The 22002-nt window shown below is 43.8% G+C and overlaps 1 protein-coding gene and 1 long non-coding RNA gene across 14 annotated transcripts in view; one reads left to right on the top strand and one right to left on the bottom strand.

Moving 5' to 3' along the window:
* Positions 1-16974, bottom strand: slc16a1b (solute carrier family 16 member 1b). 10 transcript variants are annotated; one of them, XM_027001338.2, is made up of 7 exons: positions 11210-11361; positions 10810-10842; positions 10637-10692; positions 7198-7481; positions 2874-3017; positions 1781-2581; positions 1-1628 (listed from the first exon to the last, which is right to left on the bottom strand). In XM_027001338.2, the coding sequence occupies exons 4-7, from the start codon at positions 7412-7414 to the stop codon at positions 1387-1389; spliced, it is 1404 nt and encodes a 467-aa protein (XP_026857139.2). In that variant the 5' UTR covers positions 7415-7481; positions 10637-10692; positions 10810-10842; positions 11210-11361; the 3' UTR covers positions 1-1386. The 10 variants fall into 10 exon arrangements, with proteins under 10 accessions (XP_026857139.2, XP_026857141.2, XP_026857144.2 ...); XM_027001340.2 differs by having other exon boundaries at positions 10637-10697; XM_027001343.2 differs by lacking the exon at positions 10810-10842 and having other exon boundaries at positions 11210-11226.
* Positions 10405-22002, top strand: part of LOC113572070 — an 18695-nt gene continuing 7097 nt past the window's right edge. For 2 of the 4 annotated variants that reach the window (XR_004775549.1, XR_003410063.2), the window contains exons 1-4: positions 10405-10462; positions 15424-15473; positions 15976-16061; positions 20986-21161. This is a non-coding gene — a long non-coding RNA (uncharacterized LOC113572070). Of the gene's footprint in view, positions 10463-15423; positions 15474-15975; positions 16062-20852; positions 21432-22002 lie in introns of those variants that run through there. The other 2 variants (XR_003410064.2, XR_003410062.2) reach the window with 2 other exon arrangements.

A 22002-nucleotide genomic window follows, 5' to 3' on the forward strand; every position in this document is an offset into this window, starting at 1 on the left:
TCCTGCTAGCGAAGCCACAACACCAGCTCTGATCATAACAGGTTAAAAAAATACCCTTGGTCCTTTATCTCGAGGCTGAAGGTTGAGGATTTGGGTGTTCAGTCAGTTCTCAAACATTATTTGAGCTACAGTCATGCATCTGCGGTTCCTGTCTCGAATATCACAAGTAAATAAATCTTGCCATCGTACTAGGAAATTTAAAAGCAAGAATACCAGTTTCTAAAAAATGGTTAAAAATGTTAGCATTTAATATGTTACTGGAGATTTTAAGAAATGCCTTGGACTTGTAACTTTTATAAAGTTTAAACCAGAGGGCACAACAAATAAGGCACCTTGTTAAAAGGCAAAAAAAAAAAAAAAAAATCTTACAACCCTTCACACAGGACTATGAATACCAAGAGACAAATGTGGTCAGCCTTTCAAATATCGTGTCTATGTAGCAAATTCCTCATGGAGAGAAATAACGAAACAAAACGGAAATCCATAAATATTTGTGCACGATACCAAAAGATCTAAACCCAGATTATTGCTACGATCATGGCAAGTTATTAACTATAAAAAGTACCAGCCAGAAAGGTGATTCTCCTTGGTGCCGATTACTGCTGGGAACCACTAGAGGGCAGCATGGCTATTGTGCAGAAATGTCAGGAACACTTGTGAGGGGGAAAAACTCATCCCGAATGCCACTCAGAATGAAGACACTGGACCATTTATCCTGACAAATTGTGGTTTCTCTTACAATTTTTTTTTTTTTTTTTAAACTAAAAGCAGTCAGCCTGAGTATCATTTCTTACACAAACACACAACGTAAGCTAAAGAAAATTCCAAAGCTAAGCTCCAGATGGAGCCAACATTTGTAAATGCACCGGTTTGAAAGATGCGTGTACACGTTTCCAGACCCGTTTCATACATGTTTAAATACACGTAGCTCAACTTGCAGCTGCACTTCAAACGTGAACACAAATGCCCCAAAACACAGATGTACATATGTATGGTGGCTCAGATGGGTCAACAGCATTTACTTCTAGTGGGGAATAAAAGTGTTACTCTGGTGGAGTGTGTATGATTTTTTTTTTTTTTTTTTTTTTGTAGCAGTGTGTGTAAATGATGGTACAAAAGTTATACAGAGAACAAGCAGCGAAGTAATCTTTTAGCTGCAACTCAGAATAAGTAGTGAAATTAGGGCAGGGAAGTCCAGAGCTCCAAAGCTTACATATGGACGATTAGAGCGGGAAAGGTGGACCTAGGTGACTCGTTAGTCTGTACATTTCTCATTTAAAGTAAAAGAAAATTGTCCGGTGCTCATTTATTGCAGATGGTCAGTACTGGAAAACATGGCTATTTGGCAGCCATGTGCGTCTGTGTGGGTTAGGGGTATCCGGCACGTTATACACTACTGTCCTCGTCTGCTGGCTTGAGTGGCATGCCTACGTCGGCTGCGTTGTCCACATTGGTCTCGGCGACCTTGGCAGCCAGGCTGGCTTTCCTCTCCTCCTCCCTGCGCTCTCGGTCCAGCAGGTGGTAGTTGAGCCCCATGCCCACAAACAGGAAGATGCTGGCTACGACCAGGACGATGCCACAGCCCATATACGTGTACTTGTAATCGTTGTATATGTCATTCAGCCTCCCTGCGAGAGACACAACGTTGGGTTGAAACATAACGGATGCACTGATTGGACTAGTGCCAAGAAACTGCAGTGCCCATGGTGACAGAGACTACAGGAGGACACTGGTGTCCCCTCTACAACAGTTACCCACCCTTACATCCACTTATGCTTACCCAGCAGCGGGGGTCCGAGCAAAACCGGGCCGCACTCCACGATGGTGACGAGGCCCACGGCGCTGGAGAACCGCTGTGCGCCCACCAGGTCCATGAGCGTCTCGAAGAGCACAGAGCTCAGCCAGCCGAACGCCAGGCCGAAGAACACGGAGTAGATGGCAAAGCCCACGTAGTCCACAGAGAGGGGCGCCAGCAGGTGGCACACGCCGTTGTACAGCACCGATGCGGCAAAGAAGTATTGTATGCGTGGGCGCACCCAGCGCGTGTTAGCCACCAGGCCCATGGATGGACGCGCCACCATGTCTGTGAAGGCCAGGATGGAGAGCAGAAAAGCTGCCTTCTCCTTAGAGATGTCCTTGCTCTTGGCGTAGTTGCTGAGGAAGACAAGCGGCGCGAAAAGGCCAAAGAACATGATGACGTTGCCCAGGAGGTAGAGCAGGAAGCCGCGGTGCATGAAGAGCGTCAGATCCAGGAAGCTGTTCACCTTCTGCATCATCGTCTTTCTCTCAAGCTCCTTGGCACCCCCGTCTTCCTTTGGGTTGGCATTGGCCGGCTGGGGTTTGGGCCCGATGGGCCTCATCAGAGAGCCGGCCACGCAGCAGTTGAACAGCGCACCGCCCAGGATCAGGAAGCTGCCCCGCCAGCCGAAGCGGTCGTACAGCCAGCTGTTGAGTGGTGCCAGAGTCGACAGGAAGACCGGGCTGCCAGCCATGGCGATCCCATTGGCGATGGGTCGCCGCTTGTAGAAGTACTTGCCGATCATTGTCAGGGCCGGGTTCAGATTGAACGCCAAGCCCAGACCTTGGGGTGGGAGGGGACAAGATGCCGGTGGTAGTGATCATGACAGGGCAACACTGGTCACAACAATCACAATTGCTGTACAACACTTCTATTAAAGGCTCTGTTTCTACTAAAGGTTCATAGCAGAGCATTTCTGAAGATCAATACCAAGTATTCCACAAATTATCCCAAAACAGATTATTGTGTTTTTTATGTATCTTACAATGTCTAATCAGTTCAAATCATGGTCACTATGTGACTGGCTTAATTTAGCATCATTACTATATGACAGACTGAAGTGAAAGTAGCTCACCCCCTATCACTCCCACACAGAAGTACAGCCCCTCTACTGTGTTGCAGAAGGATGCAGCAATCAATCCTGATCCAGCCAGACAGCCTCCGATCATCATGATTGGTCGACTGCCAAACTTGTTCACCAGAATACTGCTGATTGGTCCTGTATGGAGAACAGAGGCGGATTAAACAGTGAACACAGCAGATGTGTTTTTGTCCATTTGTCATTATATTTAAATATGTACCTGCTACATATACAAAGCACATTTAAAAAGGCACTCGCCTTCCTGTGCATACACTAAAGTACACTTCCATTGAACAAGACATTTCTTTTAAATAGTGTTATTTTGAAAATGTAAACTTCAATATCTAGTCTTTCTGTGGATGTCAATGTGCCATGTACCACTGCAGCGCGCATCCTTATCCAGTAGAAGGTGAGAGAAAGATTTTTCACAATACACTTTATTAAATCAATTACACCATACAAACACATTTCAAATAAATAAATTATATATAAAAAAAACCCAAAACACTCCCTCATCTTTCACTGAGAGAGAGAGAGAGAGAGAGAGAGAGAGAGAGAGAGAGAGAGAGAGAGAGAGAGAGAGAGAGATTCACCTGATTAGTTTATAAAGCTCTTTTATGGACAGGATCAAGAGCAAGGAAATGCCAATACCCTGCCTTTGTCTTAGAATTAAATTACTTTGTTGTGAACTACTGACTGTGCCTCGGAGGCCAGACTCCCCTACTGCAACTCACGATAGAAAAACGTGAGGAGTAAAGCAAGAATCTGCTAAACCCACATTAGGGATTTTATTTCTTCTGTCTACTTCACCACTAGATGGCAGTAAAATGTCACTACTGATATTACACTTTCAGGCACTTGGTACTAAGAAGTTGCAAGTCACTGCACTCAATATGGCCTTCCTTCATGTGAAAAAGCCACCCACCCCCACACAAAACTGGCACCAAATCATCCTGTTCTGGTTAGGCCAATTCATTTAGTGTCTGTTTAAACAGAGACGGGCCTACATGCTTTTGCTTCAGCTCTCTGCGTCTCTCGGTTAAAACAAACATCTTATGCAGAGCTGCCGCAAAACTGCTCAGAGGTGCCTTTGTGCTCATCATCACACAGCAGCAAATGCAACTGGTGCCACGTCTGGGCAACCTCGAACTATGGGCCAGGAAGCTAAGGACCCGGGGACACAGCCAATCACAGGCCAGGGCAGTCTGCTGGTTCTCCAATCACTCACCGAATGCACTAATGTATCCCGACAGGCTTGCTCTGCTTCTGTACTGGACCAAACAAACTTTCTTTTCTAATCCAAGACAATGGTGCATGTGATTCTCTCTCCCCCCACCCTTTCCGTGGTGTTACGCCACCAAGGCCTTATAAAGCAATGCTCCAAACAGCACTTTAAAAGGGTTCCAAACTCAACTAATCAAAACAGCCCCAGCAAACACAGTGTGTGCGCACACGCGCACTCCCCCACACACACCCCCCTATTCCTGAGCTCCCTGTACAGTGCTATCAGCCTCACTGCAGGCAGCATACTCTGATCCTTCTACAATGTGTGAAACCGTTCCATGCAAACGTTTACCAAAACATGAAGTAAATCACACCAAGTGGGGTATATCCAGACTGTTGGGGCAAAAATGGCTGGTATAAATCATAACAACTAGCAGACAGGTTTGTGGCCAAAAGCCTTTCGTGATCGTAACGAAGCACTGTTCAACCAGTCATCCTTCATTATTCCTTGACTGTTGCTAACCAACAACAACATTTGACTACAATGAAAAGAAAAAAACAAACAAACAAACCAGAATTGAGAACACTAGTGCCAATGAAAGTCATTACATCAGTTTATGCAAAGCATGTGCACCAACTAAGCATAAATTAGCCTTGAATTAGTACTGCTGCGTCTCCTCCAGTCTAAAGAGAAAAGCACAGCTGGGCTGCCTGCATGAGGGAGACAGAGGCATGATGCCTCCGCGTCTCTCCGGCCCCTCCGGGAAAGCACCACTCGCGCACAGCCATGAATCGACCCTACCGGATCCCCCCGCAAATACACTCGCTCTTTTCAAAAAGGTATATGGACAGATTCTGGCTTTTGCATCAGATGACTATCCAGCTAGTTCAGGGGTTTACCCACACAGTGTGTGGTTGGGTAAACCTCTGGAGAAGAGTGCAGCCTGTGAAATCACTTCACTAAAACAAACAAACAAACAAACAATAACACATGGTCTCCAGAACCCCTGGACACATGATGGGACAGTACCGACACTCCAGTCCCGCCTCTCCAGTTGGACAGACCACAATCCATCCATTTTGAACAGAAACACTTCCTGTACCACGTACTTTGCTGCACTTCACCCAAAGTGAAGTGTACTGGTCAAACCAGTACACTAATATGTTCCCTGTGAAGTAATCACTCAGAAACAGCACGTTTACTCTTCTGCCATTGGTGTTTCTGATGCAAGAGAAATCATGGGAGCATGTCCGCAACAACAAAAAGTCTGTACAAAGTCGCACCACGTCATCAAATTTAAACGCGAGCAGCAGTCAGAGCAGGTGAGCGGCCATGTGAGTGGAGCAGCAGGCCCTGCTTTCAGTTGCACTCAAAGGCCTCACGGCTAACACTTATGCTCAGAGTGCAGAGCGCGTAGCAGCTTCCTAAGCGGGCGCAGAGAGGTGGTTTCTGTGAGACACGTAGCTTCTGAAAGCACACGCACGCGTCACAAAGAAGTAATCAGGAGACAGGCTGTCTACATGGTTTCCATCAAGCATTAAAAAAAGGTTTTCGTAGGAGGTATTTGTTTTAAACCGTTTAAAATGCATTCTGGGAAATGTAACAATGATTAAAACAAAGAGGAAATAAAAAATACAGGGGGCGGGGGAGTCTTGAATTGCATCAGTACATACAAGTAGATAATTATGGCTGAAAGCGCACCGCTGACTGGCATTACTGTGTCACAGTCACCGATGCAGTCACAGCAAGTCAGTGGTAGGGCAACTATGTGCTGAAATGTGCGTGTGTAATATTCACACTAATGCTGAGTAGGACCTCACTCGAGAGGCCCGAATCCTGTATGATACACCCACCACCTTCTTCAGAGAATACATCTAGAACACCATCAGGCTTACAGGCACGTTCTTATACATGTCGATTTGGGCTGAAAGAGTAGAAATAAGCCCACATTATGAATCCATGCAAACGTATCTGTGTGTGTGTGTGTGTGTGTGTGCGCGCGCGCGTGTGCATACTTCAAGTGTATTTTGTGGTCTAGGGATAAGATGGCAGCTAAAAACTGCAGGAGTCTGAGAAAATGATATTTGCAGATTTTACTCACATTACCTCAAACATTCTTTGCTTCTCACAGCCATCTTAAATGAGTTGGGAGGGCTTACATTTCACAGGAAGTCCATGTTCCCATGACAACCACCACAAAATGTGCCTGTGACTTCTGTCTTGCTCATATGCTGGTTTAAGCTGAGTCAGTTGAACCAGTGCAGTGCTGGAGCCAGATCTCTGCCCCAAGCGAGCAGACCAAGGACACTGGCACATTTCAAGACCAATAAGAAGCTGGTAGGTTTAAAGTGATGCTAAACTTCTACTTCTGCATTATGTACTTGGCATCAAAAGATAATGATTAAATTTAAATAAAAGTTTGATTCACATTTGTATTTAATCAGAAATAATGGTAATTTATCAAAAACAAAAATTAGTACATTAAATTGGAAACTCAAATGGAGCTCTGTGAGTGTATGTTTGACTAGGAACCGTTTTAGGCAAGGCAAGTTTATTTAAATAACACCTTTCACACACAACGGCCATTCAAAGTGCTCCACATAAGAAGAGAAAACTATTTAATGAATGAATTTAGATCTCTGGTTCTAAAAAACCTTTAAACAGACGAAAAAGAGGAAACAGAAAATCTTCCAGTTCCTAAACTCACATGACATTTTGTCACGTCAGCTCAGCCACTGCCTCAGATTTGGAAGCCGGTTTATGTAGCCAAGAATGTGCTGCACCACCCATGCCAGCTACACAGCCCTGACATGAGGAGAGGCGTGGAGCCGGCAGTGTCTCCGCAAGACGCCTCACTTAACAAGCAGGACTACAGCTGAATCAACAGATCCACAGATGAAATCCAGAAGCCCCCTAATCTCTGGAACATGCATACATGGATATGCGTCCAGCAGCACGTCACAGCAGGACAGGTCAAACACAAACATGGTGGCGCGTTTGGTTATTTTATTTCACTGTAGTGGAACAGCAACGGGGCCTTGAAAGAAGAGCAAGCAAGATGAGAGAGAGAGAGAGAGAGACAGACAGACTGACCTCCGCCATACATAACTGCCAGCATGATGGATGAGATCCAGGAGACCTGGCTGCTGGTTGCGTTGAAGATCACCTCGATGTCTTTGAAGAAGACTGTGATGGACTTGGCAAAGGCGTAGGAAAAGCCAATACTGATGAAGGCCCCTGCCACCACCGCCCATCCCCAGCCTCCCTCTGGGGGGGTGTACCCCACCGGACCGCCTGTTGCTGGAGGCATCGCCAAGTACGATCACGTGGGCAACACTGATGAGGAAGAGCTTGGTCAGGTGAGGGTCTTGGTCGGTCTGAGAGACAGAAGGACAGAAAGAAAAATATCACTAGTTACATACAGAATACAGTAAACAGTTGTTACATAAAGCTAAATAACGAGAGAAGTAAGCCTATAAAATGAAAACACACTGAACTGTGTTTTAGAGCTCCTGAATATTTAAGGCATCACACATTCAAGCACTGCACTGGGCTTTGCTCTCAAGCCGATATGAGCAGTAGCAAAACAAAAGTGCAAACCGTGATCAGACAGCGTGCCGACAACAGTCTGACTTCACAAAGTACACCGATGGATTACATGCTATAAACAGGACGTAGTTAGATCATTACATCTAGATTTGCAATGTTTAACCGCTACATCACACAAAATGCATACTCAAGATCAGTTAAACCACAGAACAAAAACAACAACAACAACAAAAAAAGAGGCAGTAATCCTTTAACGTCTTCTCTCCCAGCCCTGCCCCAGGACAGACCTCAGCAGCACCCCCGAGTTGTGCAACAGGGCTGCGTGTATGGGAGTGGGCCTACCTGCAGCTGTGAGCCTCTTCCTAAGTGCTCCTTGCGTTCTCATTAGACACACAAGAACACACACAAACGCCCGTCCCTGGGAGAGCCTCTTGCCATTAAAACACGTACAGATCCCCTTTAGCTGAGCTGAGGTGAATGAAATTAAGCCAGGAATGAATGCCAGGAGTCAGGCTGGTATGTCCAAGTGGCAAGATGCCAGGGAACATTACACCTCACTGCACATTGAGTTCACTTCAGCAGTGAAGCCCAGTGCCAAAGCAGAACCCATTGAAGAAAGAGAGTCCATATATTAGACACAACAATACCCGGAGACCCAATGCATTTCTCTAGAGCTTTAAAATGCATCCTAAAGGATGAGGGGTCCAAGCTCTGAGAGAGTTCCCAGGATGCACTTCTTCACTCATCCTCGGGCCTAATAATCTTTGGCAGAATAGGAACATGGGAAAAGTACTTTGAACTTTTCAGCAGCTGCTGCTCCGTCAACTGTCTCCTGTAGCTGGATGTCAGATGTCAATTTGTTAATTCATTAACCATTTAATTATTAATTTGCATAGGACTAAGAATGGTTGATGGCTGATCAAAGTTTAAGGTGAGCGGCACAGCTGGAAATGCCAAGCAAAAAGGTTGCAGTCATTTTAATCCATCACCTTCTGTTGAGTTGCTTACTGAAGTAACTGTGGACAGTTTACAAAACCTTTAGTTCAGCTGCTGAACAAAAAAACCCCGCAGCTTCGTAGTATAAAACCCACGTGGGACATAATGACGGCACTTCAGAATAATGAGACGTGGAAGCCCCGTCTTTCACAGAAGCACACAGTATACGGTATCATTAGACTTCTGCTTTGGGGGAGCTGCGGAGGTGGGGTAGGCTCACATGACCTTTGATTTCGTTAGTGTGAAGAACTCCCACTTTATCAAACTAAACAAACACATGCACTGCCAATATACAGAGATCCTGTGTGAATGTTTGCATGAGTGTTTGTTTTAAACTGCAGAAGCATGAGCATGCACACGTGCATGTGTGTACAGGCATGTATTTCGGAACACATCCAACATGTCTGGGACGTGCAGGCTATACTACCAAGACTGCCAAATGCACGCTGTTGTAGACTCAATTCTCTGGGCCTCTGGGGGGAAAAAACCTGAACTGAACACATCACTTGGCATCATTAGCCATTGCTAACATTTTTCTTCTGTCTCATGTGACAATAGCCAAGTCAGAATAATGTATCTTCAGCACATTTACAACTGAAAAATGGTATTCAAAGTATTCTTCTACATCACTGAACACCTTCACAATATGTAGCTGAATACAACTCCAATAAGAAGTTGGAAAAGTCTCAGTTTTCCTGTCCCTGAACTCAAGACGGAAATACATGCAATCAACTAGGAGTGTACATTTATTTTTATTGCACACATACAGTTTTTTTTTTTTTTTGAGGAACTCTACACTCCAAGATGGCTGTACTCCCATCTTGGGTTCAGGGATAAGAACAACTTAAGACTTGTAATGCTGCATTTCCAGTTTATTAGGGCAGTGGTAGCTCAGTGGTTAAGCAATTTGACTTGTAATTGCAAGGTTGCCAGTTCAAGCCCCACCACTACCAAGTTGCCACTATTGGGTCCCTGAGCAAGGCCCTTAACTCTCACTTCCTCAAAGATGTACTCAGCCATGACTGTACATCGCTTTGGATAAAAACTTCACCTAAATGCTATAAATGTAAAAAAATAAAATAAAATAAATGCATTGCAGTAATGAATAATGTGGACTACTGAGCAACCCTGTGCACAGTAACTTCAGGCTCTTGGAATCTAATACAACTCCAGACATGGGAGAGGAAAAACCTGACAATAGCCGTTACTGCACATGCTGTGCTATTTATACGAAACCTGCATGTAGACGTGCGCGCACACACAACCCCCCCCCCCCCCCCCCCCCCCAAGTATAGCAGAATCACATGTCTGTTTTAAAACAGACAGGCACATTTTGTTCCCCTGTGGAAAATATTCGCGCACATGCCACTCCAGGAGCTATGCCTTTAACTCCACATGCGCAAGTACACATGCGCACGTGACCGAGGCTTAACCTACTGTTCCAAGAGCAATTACTCAAGGTTTCAACAGAGTGACTCTTGACCGCAGGGTGCAGCGTCAGGCTGTAGCTGGTGGCGTACTAACTGCTGATTGGAGAAAAGCTGTAGAGGCGAGCGGCGCATGGTAGCATGTTTACCCGTGCGTGAGCTTACTCGTCACTAAAGAGGTCAAGCCATGCTGCGGCAGAGACTGCCCTTCTGAGAAACACTGGCTCAGCTTGGCCATGGGTTTATGCTTTCACGCATCCCGTTTGTGCTGACCTGGACCAGCTGTGCTAATGCAGACGTCTGAACCCCGAACACAAAAGCAGAGCACCGGCAGTTGAGGGCAGCTCGTGCTAGCGTGACATCTTCAGCTCCGGCAGTCCACAGAGGTACGGTTCAAAGTATGCAGAGCATCGGGTTTCTCAAAAGGTATTCAAATGAATGAAGATAAAAGAACATTGACTAGCATTCATCCACATACAACCTGGGCAAACCAAGTAGCCCTGCTGTGTCAAGATTAGCAAAGGCTTCTACAAGCCATACTGAAACTTGAGAACTTTCACCTTGTTCTGCTCCACAGCCTAATCAATGACTCTAGTGCAGACATCTTCCCTGGACTCTGTACTTTAAAATGGAAAAAACATTCAGGGATTTTGAGTTTAACTGAATGGTTAATGTAAGTCACCGTCAGGCAACATTTTTTTTTTTTTTTTTTTTAAATCTGAAATACTTAGACCTCTTTGGCTGCAAATCGAATGCTGTGACACACCTAGAAATGAACAAATGAGTGATTACAAAATCCAAGACAATTTTGAAATCATGGTCCTGAACTGAGGTCCTCTGTTCTAGATCTGTGGCTGGTTTCTTCCTTAATTTCCACACTAGGAATACAATTATCATTTAAAAATTTTGCCATAGTGGAGAAAACAATGATTCGTCAGACAAGCTGAATACATGCAGCAGAAACAAAGTAAACGTATGTGAGATTCAGGGATTCCTCCACATAAAAAGAACTGGAACCAGTATACTTACATTTACATCCAAATCCCTGAGTTACCCCTAACCTGAATTCACACGGTGTATCGGGATCAAAAGTGCAAAATTCTATGGCAGTACAAATGAAGAATGAGTCCCACCTGAAGGTTCTTCCTCTCAGCTCTCCATGTTCCCTCAATGCTTTTATCTGTTACGACCACATCACCAAACACACACTTGGGTAGTCAGCAGGCCCCGCCCCGAGACCCTCCAGCCCCAACGGAGGAGGCGAGGCACCAATCAAATGTCAGTAGGACGGCAGAACCTCCCCTATAAAGGCTCCATATCACTGCCAAAAACACACCCAGAACAGTGTGTTCTTCAGCCCATCCCTGCTGTTGAGAAAACCCATAAGGCAGCAAGACCTCGGGCCACCTGCAGATATCCGAGACATGCCTGCCCCAGGTTAACGCGATTTAAACATGCTACTCCATGCCAAGAACACACAGGAACAACAACATGTGTGTTCAGGCCGAGTGGTGTTTGGAGAAGCAGAGGCCACACTGGCCAGGCTTTGGGAACATACCCTTGGTTGATATGAAATGGGTTGTTACGTGGGTACTGAGTACTTCACAAAGCTCTACAGCCTGTTATTTCTAGCAAGTCAAAGCAAATTAGTCGCTAGTTGACCTGAACTCATTTTACTTGAATGGTATCCTGAGGAATTTCTATCTTTAAAATTCTGCTTGATTTTATTTACCTTTTAAATACTGCAATAATTACATTTGCAATATAAAAAGCTCTTCAACTAAAACTGGGAAAACCCCAAACAAGACCATCCTTAAGGAAGAAGACAGTAAATGAATAAATAAATCAAATAGTAATAAAAACTATTTACATTCTTTACAATTTACAGTGATGCTTTGCACTGCACTTTGCTTTAGATTTCTCGGCAAGTTTCACACAATCTGGTTTTACAGAGACTTTCAGTGTAAGGAATACTAATCTTTTAGTATAATTATGAGCTCAGAGCCAACAAGTCCGTACATTTTCATAAACTATAGGCTGTCACTCTGCTCACTGCAGATAACTTCATGAGGAAGTATCAAACATTTCTTCATTCTACAGCGCAGAGTTACGAGCACGTCCCTAATATCTGGGTAGGAGAAACACTTCCCAGCCAGGAGTAATAACTTGTCAAGACGTTTATGGTGTTAACACGCCAGTAAACAATGTATGATGTAAATGTGCCTGTAGAAATAAACCGTCATCTCTTTAATTTTATGTTAAGAATTCTGCCAGTTTGCTGAGTTATGAATTTCCAGAATCTCGAGATTTGTCTACAAGTAATGAAAGTGTGTTCCTAAATTTGTGCTACATTTCCCACACAGAAGCAAGACACTGTGGTCAATTGTATTCATCACTCTTTCTATACAGTCCCTCGTAGTGTGTCTCTCAGACACACAGGGAGGGAGTTTTCAGGGCCTGCATGGTCCTCCGCCAGTAAGGCTCCAGCTGATGCACACCACTTACAACTGCTTCAGCACAAAGTAGAACTACAGCTCATTTCAAAAATATTACTCCACTTTGCTCACTATGAAGGGCTGTCCCATAATGACTCTTGTAGCAGTTCAATAACAAATTTGACAAACAAAAACGCAAAACACACCAGTGATCCTCCTTTGAAAGGAGGTTTGTCTCATGTGCATTCCCTTAGAACAGCTCTACCAAAAGGGGCAGAATTTATACCAGGAATTAATTCTGGGCTCTTACTTATGGAAGACAACAAAAGTCTGGCCTTTTTGTTTATAAAAGTTATTGTTTGGTCTGTCACTGACTCACCTTTGAGTTAATTTTCCCGAGGGGATCACTAAAGTCGTAATCTTTATATGATCTCCTTCTCTTAATGGTGTTAACTTCTGTTGCTAAGATTTATTACCAATTTTACTGAAAAGTAGGGCAGTTCAGAGAAGAATGGCATAAAGTTCATCACTTGCAGAACATACAAACAGTTAAGATTAGAGTTGATTTTTTTTGCTCCAGACTCAGATCATTAATCCGCCCTATACATCGTCTTGGATGAGAACCAGCAAGGCACCACGTAATATCTCGATATCTCAACAGAAAGAATTGCTTTCACGGTGCCATTACGGTCATTTGACAGCAGTTTTAAAAGGACGTCTTGTTTATACACTGGCTCTAGAGGGTGGAGTCTAGCCTATCAGCGCTGCCATTTGCTCAGAGTGAGTGCCTGATAAAACTCTGAACCACTGCCATCTGGATTCCTCAGAGATGAGAAAGTGCCGCCATGCTGAGATGCTTGAATCCAGTCCGATCCGGTTCGAATTAGATCCAAGCTGAAGGTGACCTTTCCAAAACAGTGCTACCTGCTCGAAGACTGCTGTTCGCGGTGTCAAAGTCCGTTAGTATTCCACTGCTGGGACAAAGACACCACAAACTGCATTTGGACAGTAAGATAAATGGCAGTGAAGTGCAGCAAGGGTTGGAATTGCTGTTTAGGACATCAGCACCCCAAAGTGGGCAGAGTGTGGGCAGAGGCTGGAGGGTGGAGCCTCTGCAGGGGGTGTGCACGGGGCATGACTAGATCAAGGTCAGGCAGGTGACTGCTATGTAATGACTGAGCATGCAGCCTGCTGTGAACGGAGCGCACACACTCACATTACTGAAAACTACACTCACACTAGATAGCACAATATAAGCACTCGAGTACAGCTAAGAACTCCGGAAAGACATGTTCAAGGGTTACTCGATATAAGCAAACTACATTTGCTTATATCAAACTACATTTTATAAAGCAATATGCAAACACACTGGTGAAAGCTCGATATGACAAGGTTATATTATCCTGCATTAAAAAAAAAAAAATTATTAGATCATGTTAATTCTATTAAAAAACTCCCACTGAACACTCACCCACACACATAAGATGTGTTAATGTTTTACTGTACATTCAGGTTTTCTATAATATTGGTTTGCAAAAAAATATTAGGCATCTCAATGATTTTTAAAGCCACTGATTTATAAAAACTCCCACTGACCAATTGGTCAAGGCCTTCAAAGCACACACAGAAAATGATTTGAAGTTTGCATATTGTAGCCTTCTGTGATAGTGTAATAAAAAAAACCCTATTGCCAATATCCTGCTAAAAAAATTAATTGACTGCTGCACTCACCACATGTATTTGGTGCAATACTCAAATCAAAAAACAAAATTTCTAAATTTTACAGATTATGCTAGTTATTTTAGACCAACATTATCATTATTATAATTATTATAAAAACTTGTGAACAGAAATGACTGACATCACAACAGCACATCAGTGTAGAGACAAGGATGAGTGATCTTTATATCGTTCAGCAACATGACTGCAAATTTTTGCCAAACAGTTCATATGGAGATACTGTTATAATTAAGATAATTAAGATATTTCTCCCCAAGCAGATATAGCCACCAGAGCTATAAATGGCTTGGTGGGTGGATATGTGCAGCTTGCAGATCCTAAGACAGTGGCATTTAGGAAACTTTCGCGAAAAGCAACCACAACTGTAAAAAAAAAAGGGAAGCAGGCCCGAAGCCTCATACAAGTACCTGCAGACACCAAAACATCTGCAGCACTAACGGCACAGGAACGGGAAGCTTGCACTTCCTGCAAGTGCCTGGAAAGAATGAACAACATGATAACGCTTCAGTCTAATAAAAAAAAAAAAAAAAAAAAAAAGATCAGAAGCGAACTTTGAGAAGGGGAGAAGAGCTCAAAATTTTAGGTTAGAAAAAGTGCACAACCTCAGTATTTCCTTGAAGAAAAATGCAGACACACCCAAAGTGTTCAATTACTCCCAAACAGCTCCGTGTGTCTGTCTAGTAACAGAACGAATGTTACTTGAGTACAATGGCTGGCTGGTGTTTGATATACTATAAACGGGCCCAGTGAAAGAACTCGCTTGTTCCTTCACCGCATTCCTCTCCCCTGGACAATCCTCCAGCCCACCACTAGTGCTTAAACTCGGAGTTCTGGAAGCTCTGTACACATAGAAAACCGAGCCGTGCTGTGAACGAACCCATATGACCTGAAAGACCACCGACAGAAAGGTCTGCAGAGCCAAAGGCCGTGACCTCTCTTCTGCCATTGCTCTCTAAAGCCTCCCATCCTGTGCATTTCTCTACAACACACGCCTCCTACAGACCAGGGCAATACCCTCGCCAAGAAGCTCATACACCCATTGCTGCCCCATCCGTTAGGAAATCAAGGAGCAGCACAAAAGAATAAAGTCTAGTAGTTAAAAGCGAAGTGCAACTGCTGGCCTCTGGCATTCACACAGTGCTAACAACAGACTGCTGTCCTTCTGCCCACAGCACACACCAGGGAGACGCAACACCCACTTCATTCAGGTGGATCTGATTTGGTAAGGTGACCACATGTCTGTCCATCAAGCAACTAGATGTAGGCAAATAAAATGGATTTAAATGGTCTTGGGTCTGACTGCCTAAAAGGTTCATTAATCAAGATCTGTTCCTCCAAAGTCTGTATCTGCACAGTCACTTCTGAATTCACAACTAAAGCAGGTCAAGATTCTGTGGGAAACATAGATAAGTACTGTTTCTGATTCAGTTACTAAGAGACTTAGAATCTCTCACTTCTACTGGGAGAGTTAAAGCAAGACCTGATGACTCAGATTAGGTCAGAACTTTTCCATACATAAACCAGGCCCGATCACACACTTGTAATCAACCCCATCTCAGTGTTGGATTACTACTAATAGAGCAGCAACTAATTATAACTTGCTTTGTTCACTTAACTATAGAGACGAGTTCCCACTTGGGCTGACTACATGGCCCTTTTAGTACAGCAAACAAAAGTTACTACATGATCCCTAACCACCTTCCTCTATCCAAACTTCAAAACAGCAGCACAGAGAAGCTGAGACCATGCCTGATGAGACCACCGCGATGATTCGAGTGAGACAGAGACAACTCAACGGCGACTTATAGCGGTAAAGTAACCAAACTTTTATTGGTCCAATAAAAGCCAAACCCGCCTAGCGAACAGGAAACGCGAGGTTCACCTTGTCGCCGAGAGGACGCTGGAAAGTCGCACACTACGAGCAACTTACACGCGGTGCGAAATGGAGGATACATGTCCTCAAGCGAGGGTGGGGAATCATTTTCGATAGTTAGCTACATTCCTGGCGTGTTAACTCTAATTATAGAAAGCAAAACAAAAAAAACCCTGCCTAAATATCTGAATGTACTTTATTAGCGTCAATAAACTCGTGACACGCTCCGCATGGCGAGAGCACGGTGAGCACGTCCGTTTAAGCGCGACTGAGATACCCACTTCCAGCCAAACCACAAGCGAATGGCTATGCTTCGGGGGTTTACTGGAGAACTCAGCCACATTGACCACCAATTTACTACTATCCAGCAATAATAGCTATAAATACCCAAGTTAGAGTCAAAGCGCACAGGTATACGCATTGCGGCATCGCCGGTGATGTATGCAGCTAATGGTAGCTGTACTTAATCACTGGCACAAAAGTTAATTCAAAAGGTAGAACGTTGCTTTTAAATACAGTGGAAATAACCATTAAAAAAAAATCCAGATTCATTCATGTTCGTAGCTAGTACTCCGCTTATATAGCTGGTTAGCCATCAAAGAAAGAAGCAAGGATGCTGACAGCTAACGCGTTATCTAGCTAGCTAGCTGAGTTGGCTCAGTGTCTAGGGAAAAAAACACAAATATATATATATATATATATATTTTTTTTCCTTCGCGTTCTTCGTTCTGCAACGTACCTGCCTTTTGAATCGCGACGTCCAGTGGTGGGCTATCTTATGTATTTATTACCATAAGACCCGACGATCCTGCCTCTACGTGGACGTGTACATAGGTATGCCGAAACTTGGGCTCACACTGTAGGCATGGCCTTAGCCTCATCTGCGCATGCGCACGGAGCTCCCATTTCCAATTACGGTGCGTTTGGAGATTCAAGTTTGCGGGATTTGCCGGGGCGCTTTGAGCTACACGGGTCAGGCGCATGTTTCACGTTGTTTACAAGGTCGATTCGAGGTAACGGCTTAAGCCTGGTGCAAGACTAAAAGAGACTAGTAGGCCTGTAGACAATCTCCATTAACAATGCAACTTAGAACACGAATCTTACAGAGATTTTCATTAAATTGGTGCTTAAGGATTTGCTGTTTATTATGCAAAAATACAAAACTTTAATACATAAAAAAAAAATACAAACCTTTAGAAAACATGGCTATGCTATCTTGGAAAGGAAAATTCAATAGTTCAGAAACTTCGTTGACAGAAGTTTTGTATAATGGTGTTATACAGAAGAGGTTCGTTAAAGGTTAATATGACTGCGTTTACAGTATCAGCATAATTGTTTAAAATGACCTATATTTGTGGCACAGGCGCCTTCTATTTATTTCGATTAAAAGTAATTTGTTTCGTTTCACGAAATGTTCGTTGTGCCGCGTTTGTTATCTCGGCATCGTGTGGCAATATAAGCACGGACGCTTTCTGATGGCCATCAATAGTCCTACACGTTTGGTTTTATTGATTAAAAGAAGCAAAACCATTCGAATTATTATTTAAACAGTGAAGCAACGACCGCTCGTAAACGAAACACCAATATTCTCAGAATACACTTTCAAAAAACGGTGGGGACAAAACCAGCCATTTCAGGTGCAGCGATGTCGCCAGTGTCCCCAGTGCAAATTACGCCTATGGACGTGTTAATGTTCAAGAGTAAGGCTAGGGCCTTAGGCTCACTCACCGATTCATTCAGCGATTGGTCTAGGAGTGGTTTAACAACACGGACACAGTAGTACAAAGATTATTATTACGCATCGTTCACGATATTCAAAACAAGCATAGTTAAAATACCAGGGCCGTAGCCATGGACTGAACATCAGTTCTTTTCGTCTTCGTCTTCAGGTTTTTCCTCTCCTGACATCTCCACCTTTGCTCAGCTCGTTTCTCCTCTCCAACCATCTCTTCTCTTCTCCATGTCTTTCTTATTTTCCCGTGGTCCCATCTTCTCCGGCATCTCACCCACCTCCATGCCACCGGCTCTGCCTGACCTGTCAGCATCCTCATACTCTCTCTGTACTCTGAACGCACCAGAGTGAATGATTTTATCGATAATATGTTTACCAAATATTATCAATAACCAGCTGCTATTCCTCGCCTTGATGTTCAAGAATGCATTATTGACAGCTTCAGATTTTACTGGCAGTTATTATATCAAGAAACACTGGCTCATCTCACGTACTAAAGTATACTTCTATACTCATTTTCCTGCTGCTCTCAACGTACTTTTCTTTTTCCTAAGGCTGCTGTCGCAAGTCCCTGCCGCCCCTCCTATTGTTCATGACCATTTTTATTTATATTTTTAACATCATTGTATTGATGGGGACATTTTGAGTATATTGCTGTATGTTACCCCACAATATCTATTGTGATAATGGCCTGTAATATACAAATCGGATGCGTAGAAGAAAGCATGACACTTACACATGCATTTCCCACCCCTCTTAATGTTGCATACCCTTTTAATAATTGATTAGGCTCTTGGTGTGAACAGTCAGATGCTTGCAGAAAGGAATAGAGGATTTAATGCAAAAGTCTCTGTAGTTGTAAAAGTACAAAGCAGTAAACCAAAAGGGTGTCAGAGCTATATTCAAAACACAATCTGAAATCTAAAAAAATTAAAATAAATAGTGCAAAACAGAACACTGGTGAATGAATCCAAAAACTAGAATCGACCATGTAAACAATTATACATAGAAAATGGTAGAACAGAATAAATTCCCAATATGAACTAGAATTGTGGCAATACTCACAGTGACTGAGAAAAAATCTTTATAGGATAGAATAATGAGCAACAGGTGACTGTGCTTATTATTCTGGGCAGTACGATCTGCTGGTGTGGCGAGTGCTCTCTTAGGAATTCTGGGATATTGAGTTGTGATCTGTTGTTCTCTTATTAGCGGGAGTGCTGCATGACAGTGATGACTGTCCTGTTGTTCCATCATCATGTCCTTCGTATTCAACTGTATTTCAAGAGCTTATTTTGTAACTTTGATTTCAATCTTAATTAAACACTAACATTTGTAACCTTAATTTAATCTTCATACATGTTTTAAAAGTACTTCTATAATTGTGTTTTTACTCTGAGAGAGGCTCCACTGCTTGGATGCTTGCTTCAGAATCAGCTTGTCTGAACGTCTTTTTCCACAAGCATTCTTGGTTCAGCACTCTAGGTTCAACAGATGGTATATTAAGGAATGTTTTCAGTGTGTGCTGAGAGCAAGCTGAAATATATTGGGCAGATCACAATCTACCTATCGGTCCAAGCATGTTCAGGTACCAAAAATGTGGGCAAACAGGTCTCTCTCATTCTCTCTCTCTCTTTCTCTCTATAGCATCAGTCTAAAAGAAAGTTGTATTCTGGTTTCAGATGCTCTGGTTTCAGATCCTCTGCATCAGAATCCAAAGTGTACATACAGGCCTTATAAAGAGGTCAAGAAGACATGGTTAATTGCTCATCTGTCTTTTCTAATCACCCAGACAGGAACTTGCCTTACCTGCACCTCCCTTTTTCTGTGTCTTACGTTGTTACCCTTTTTGTACTTTAACTGCTCCTTAAATTGCCACTTCACATGTGCTTTATTTTCCCGCTTTCTATCTTAGCCCTTTACCTTTTCTAGTCTGCACCATTTGCTTTTTTGACATTCCTGTCAGTTTTTGACCTATTCCATTATTTAGCCTTTGCCACCTGCTTACCTGCATGTTTTGGTATCTTTGTTTGCCCTTTAATACATTACCTGGTCCTTCAACAGCTCTTTACTTCTGCCCAACTGTCCTTTGTAGTCATTACAAGCTAATATATTTAACTTCATAACTGAATTTATATCAAATTATATTCTCTTTTCAGTTAGATATTTTGTTCACAGATGTATAATCAATACATAGGTAGCCATATATCAGCATATATATAAGGCAACAAAGATGTAAAGCTCACTGCTGATTGGCAACATTATATGATTAGATAAGTTTACATTTGATTAGATATACTTGCCAAATGTGACACCTTATGAAATATGAATTCAAAATTATACTAAACTAAACTATATACTATTAATGATACTAAAGTATATATCACACACGACAAAAACACTGTAATAGGACTGGCATGCACCACTCCTCCACCCTCTAGCCATGTGACAGACCCTCCACAGGAGTTTGTTTCTGGATGGACCAACCTGACAACCCCGAGCAGGCTTGTGATGTGAAATGGCACGTAGCGTGTCAACTGCCTGACATGAGAGATGAGCTGCTTAAGAGGGATTCCACCAGCTCACTGCTTTCCTGAGCAGGTATGAGGCACGCTTGCTCCAAGCTCGATCTGCTCCTCTGGGGGAAGAAGAGGAAGCCTGGTGTAGCGATTCCCCCCAGCCTGAGCAGACAGCATCTCCTGTGAGTGCTCAGGTGATGGAGCCAAAGAATCATCGAACTGGCCCGATGATTCTGTAATAAGATCCAGCCTGATCCTGCTCCTGGGCCAGAGCCTCCTTCTGTCCCATACTGGTGGCCCAGCTCTCCTTGTGCCTGGAATAGGGAGTCCCCCCTGGAATTTCTTGGGAAGGGGCTAGAGGCTCCTGGGTGGGGACCTCCTAGGGCTGACCAGTGTCTTTGGTGGTCTGGTTGGCTCCGGGTTGTGCCCAGGAGTCTGTCTAACAGGTTCTCTCTCTCTCGCTTTCTCCCATGCTAGGTGTGAGTGCCAAGGGCGTGGCTGGCACACCTGGTGCGCCTTAGGCAGATCCTCCAGTGCCAGACCCTTGGGCAGACACTCCTCCTACAGATGCAGTTCCTAATGATGTTCTGCTTTGCCCTCGTCTCAACAGCGCCCTGTGCCTGGGATGGTACCTCCTCTGCTACCCCCTACGCTGCATTCCGTGCTACGCCCGGCTCAAAGGCCTATGCTATGCCAAGCTCCCAGGATGGCATCGCCATCACTAAACCCTGGAGCCTGACCTGTGCTGCCTCTCAGCCTACGGCTGGACCCACGCCCCTTTTCCAGGTCAGGCTGCCCTAGTCCCTGTCAGAGTTCTGGCACCTGCTCCCAACTCTGTGGGAACTATCCTCCTCTGGCTTATAGTCTACCTGTCTCTGTCCAGGTCCCAGATCCTGCCACGTAGTCCATCAGTCCAGGATCTGCAGTTCAGAGTTCTGAGTTAATCTGCTTCTGGTATAAATGGTATAAATAGGCCTGTGAGCCGGGCTGTGATCACATGTTCTGGTGTTCATGACCCTGTCTAGGTGCTGTTTTCTTTGTTGATTAAATGCCTTTTATTTTCTGCATGCAGCCTTGCATTTTGCCGTTTCTTTGATTGCACACCTCATTACATCACAGCAACACTTAATGCTATTGCATCCTGTGTTCCCTTTCATCTTCATCAGCAATCGATTAATACTAATTGTTAATTATTACTATTACTAATTCCATAAAAGGTAATAGTTTGATTTTATCACCCTAATACTGTGTCATGGGCACCCAGCAGGAGGAAAAAGTCCACTCACACACACATACACATCACACCTGCAATGGTCCCAATCACCCACTTACTAGTTAAGTGAATTTATTATTGCACACACCTGTTCCCTGTTTGTCCCGTTTTTGCTCTCCCTGTTATTTAATGTCGTTGGTGCTGAAAATTGCCAGTCATTGTGTGCCCGGAGCCATCACCTCTGCCTGCATTTACCAAACGCACTGAGCTATTGCCAAAGCTATGCATTGTCAGCTTTTTGTTTTCAAGTTCACTCGAGTTGAGTTGTTATGGAGAAGAGTCTCACAACTTTCATTCGCCTCTCACTCCCTCACACCTTAGAATACTACGAAACACATCAACACCTATAAAGAT

This window comes from Electrophorus electricus, chromosome 23 (assembly GCF_013358815.1).
Source record: "Electrophorus electricus isolate fEleEle1 chromosome 23, fEleEle1.pri, whole genome shotgun sequence".
Classification (NCBI taxonomy): Eukaryota; Metazoa; Chordata; class Actinopteri; order Gymnotiformes; family Gymnotidae; genus Electrophorus; species Electrophorus electricus.

Coding starts and splice junctions, on each gene's coding strand:
- slc16a1b (XM_027001341.2), bottom strand. CDS start 7,414: ATGCCTCCAGCAACAGGCGGTCCGGTGGGGTACACCCCCCCAGAGGGA. Junction 2,582..2,873: donor CTGTGTGGGAGTGATAGGGG/GTGAGCTACTTT, acceptor TCCCACCCCAAG/GTCTGGGCTTGGCGTTCAAT. Junction 1,629..1,780: donor GCTCGGACCCCCGCTGCTGG/GTAAGCATAAGT, acceptor TGTCTCTCGCAG/GGAGGCTGAATGACATATAC.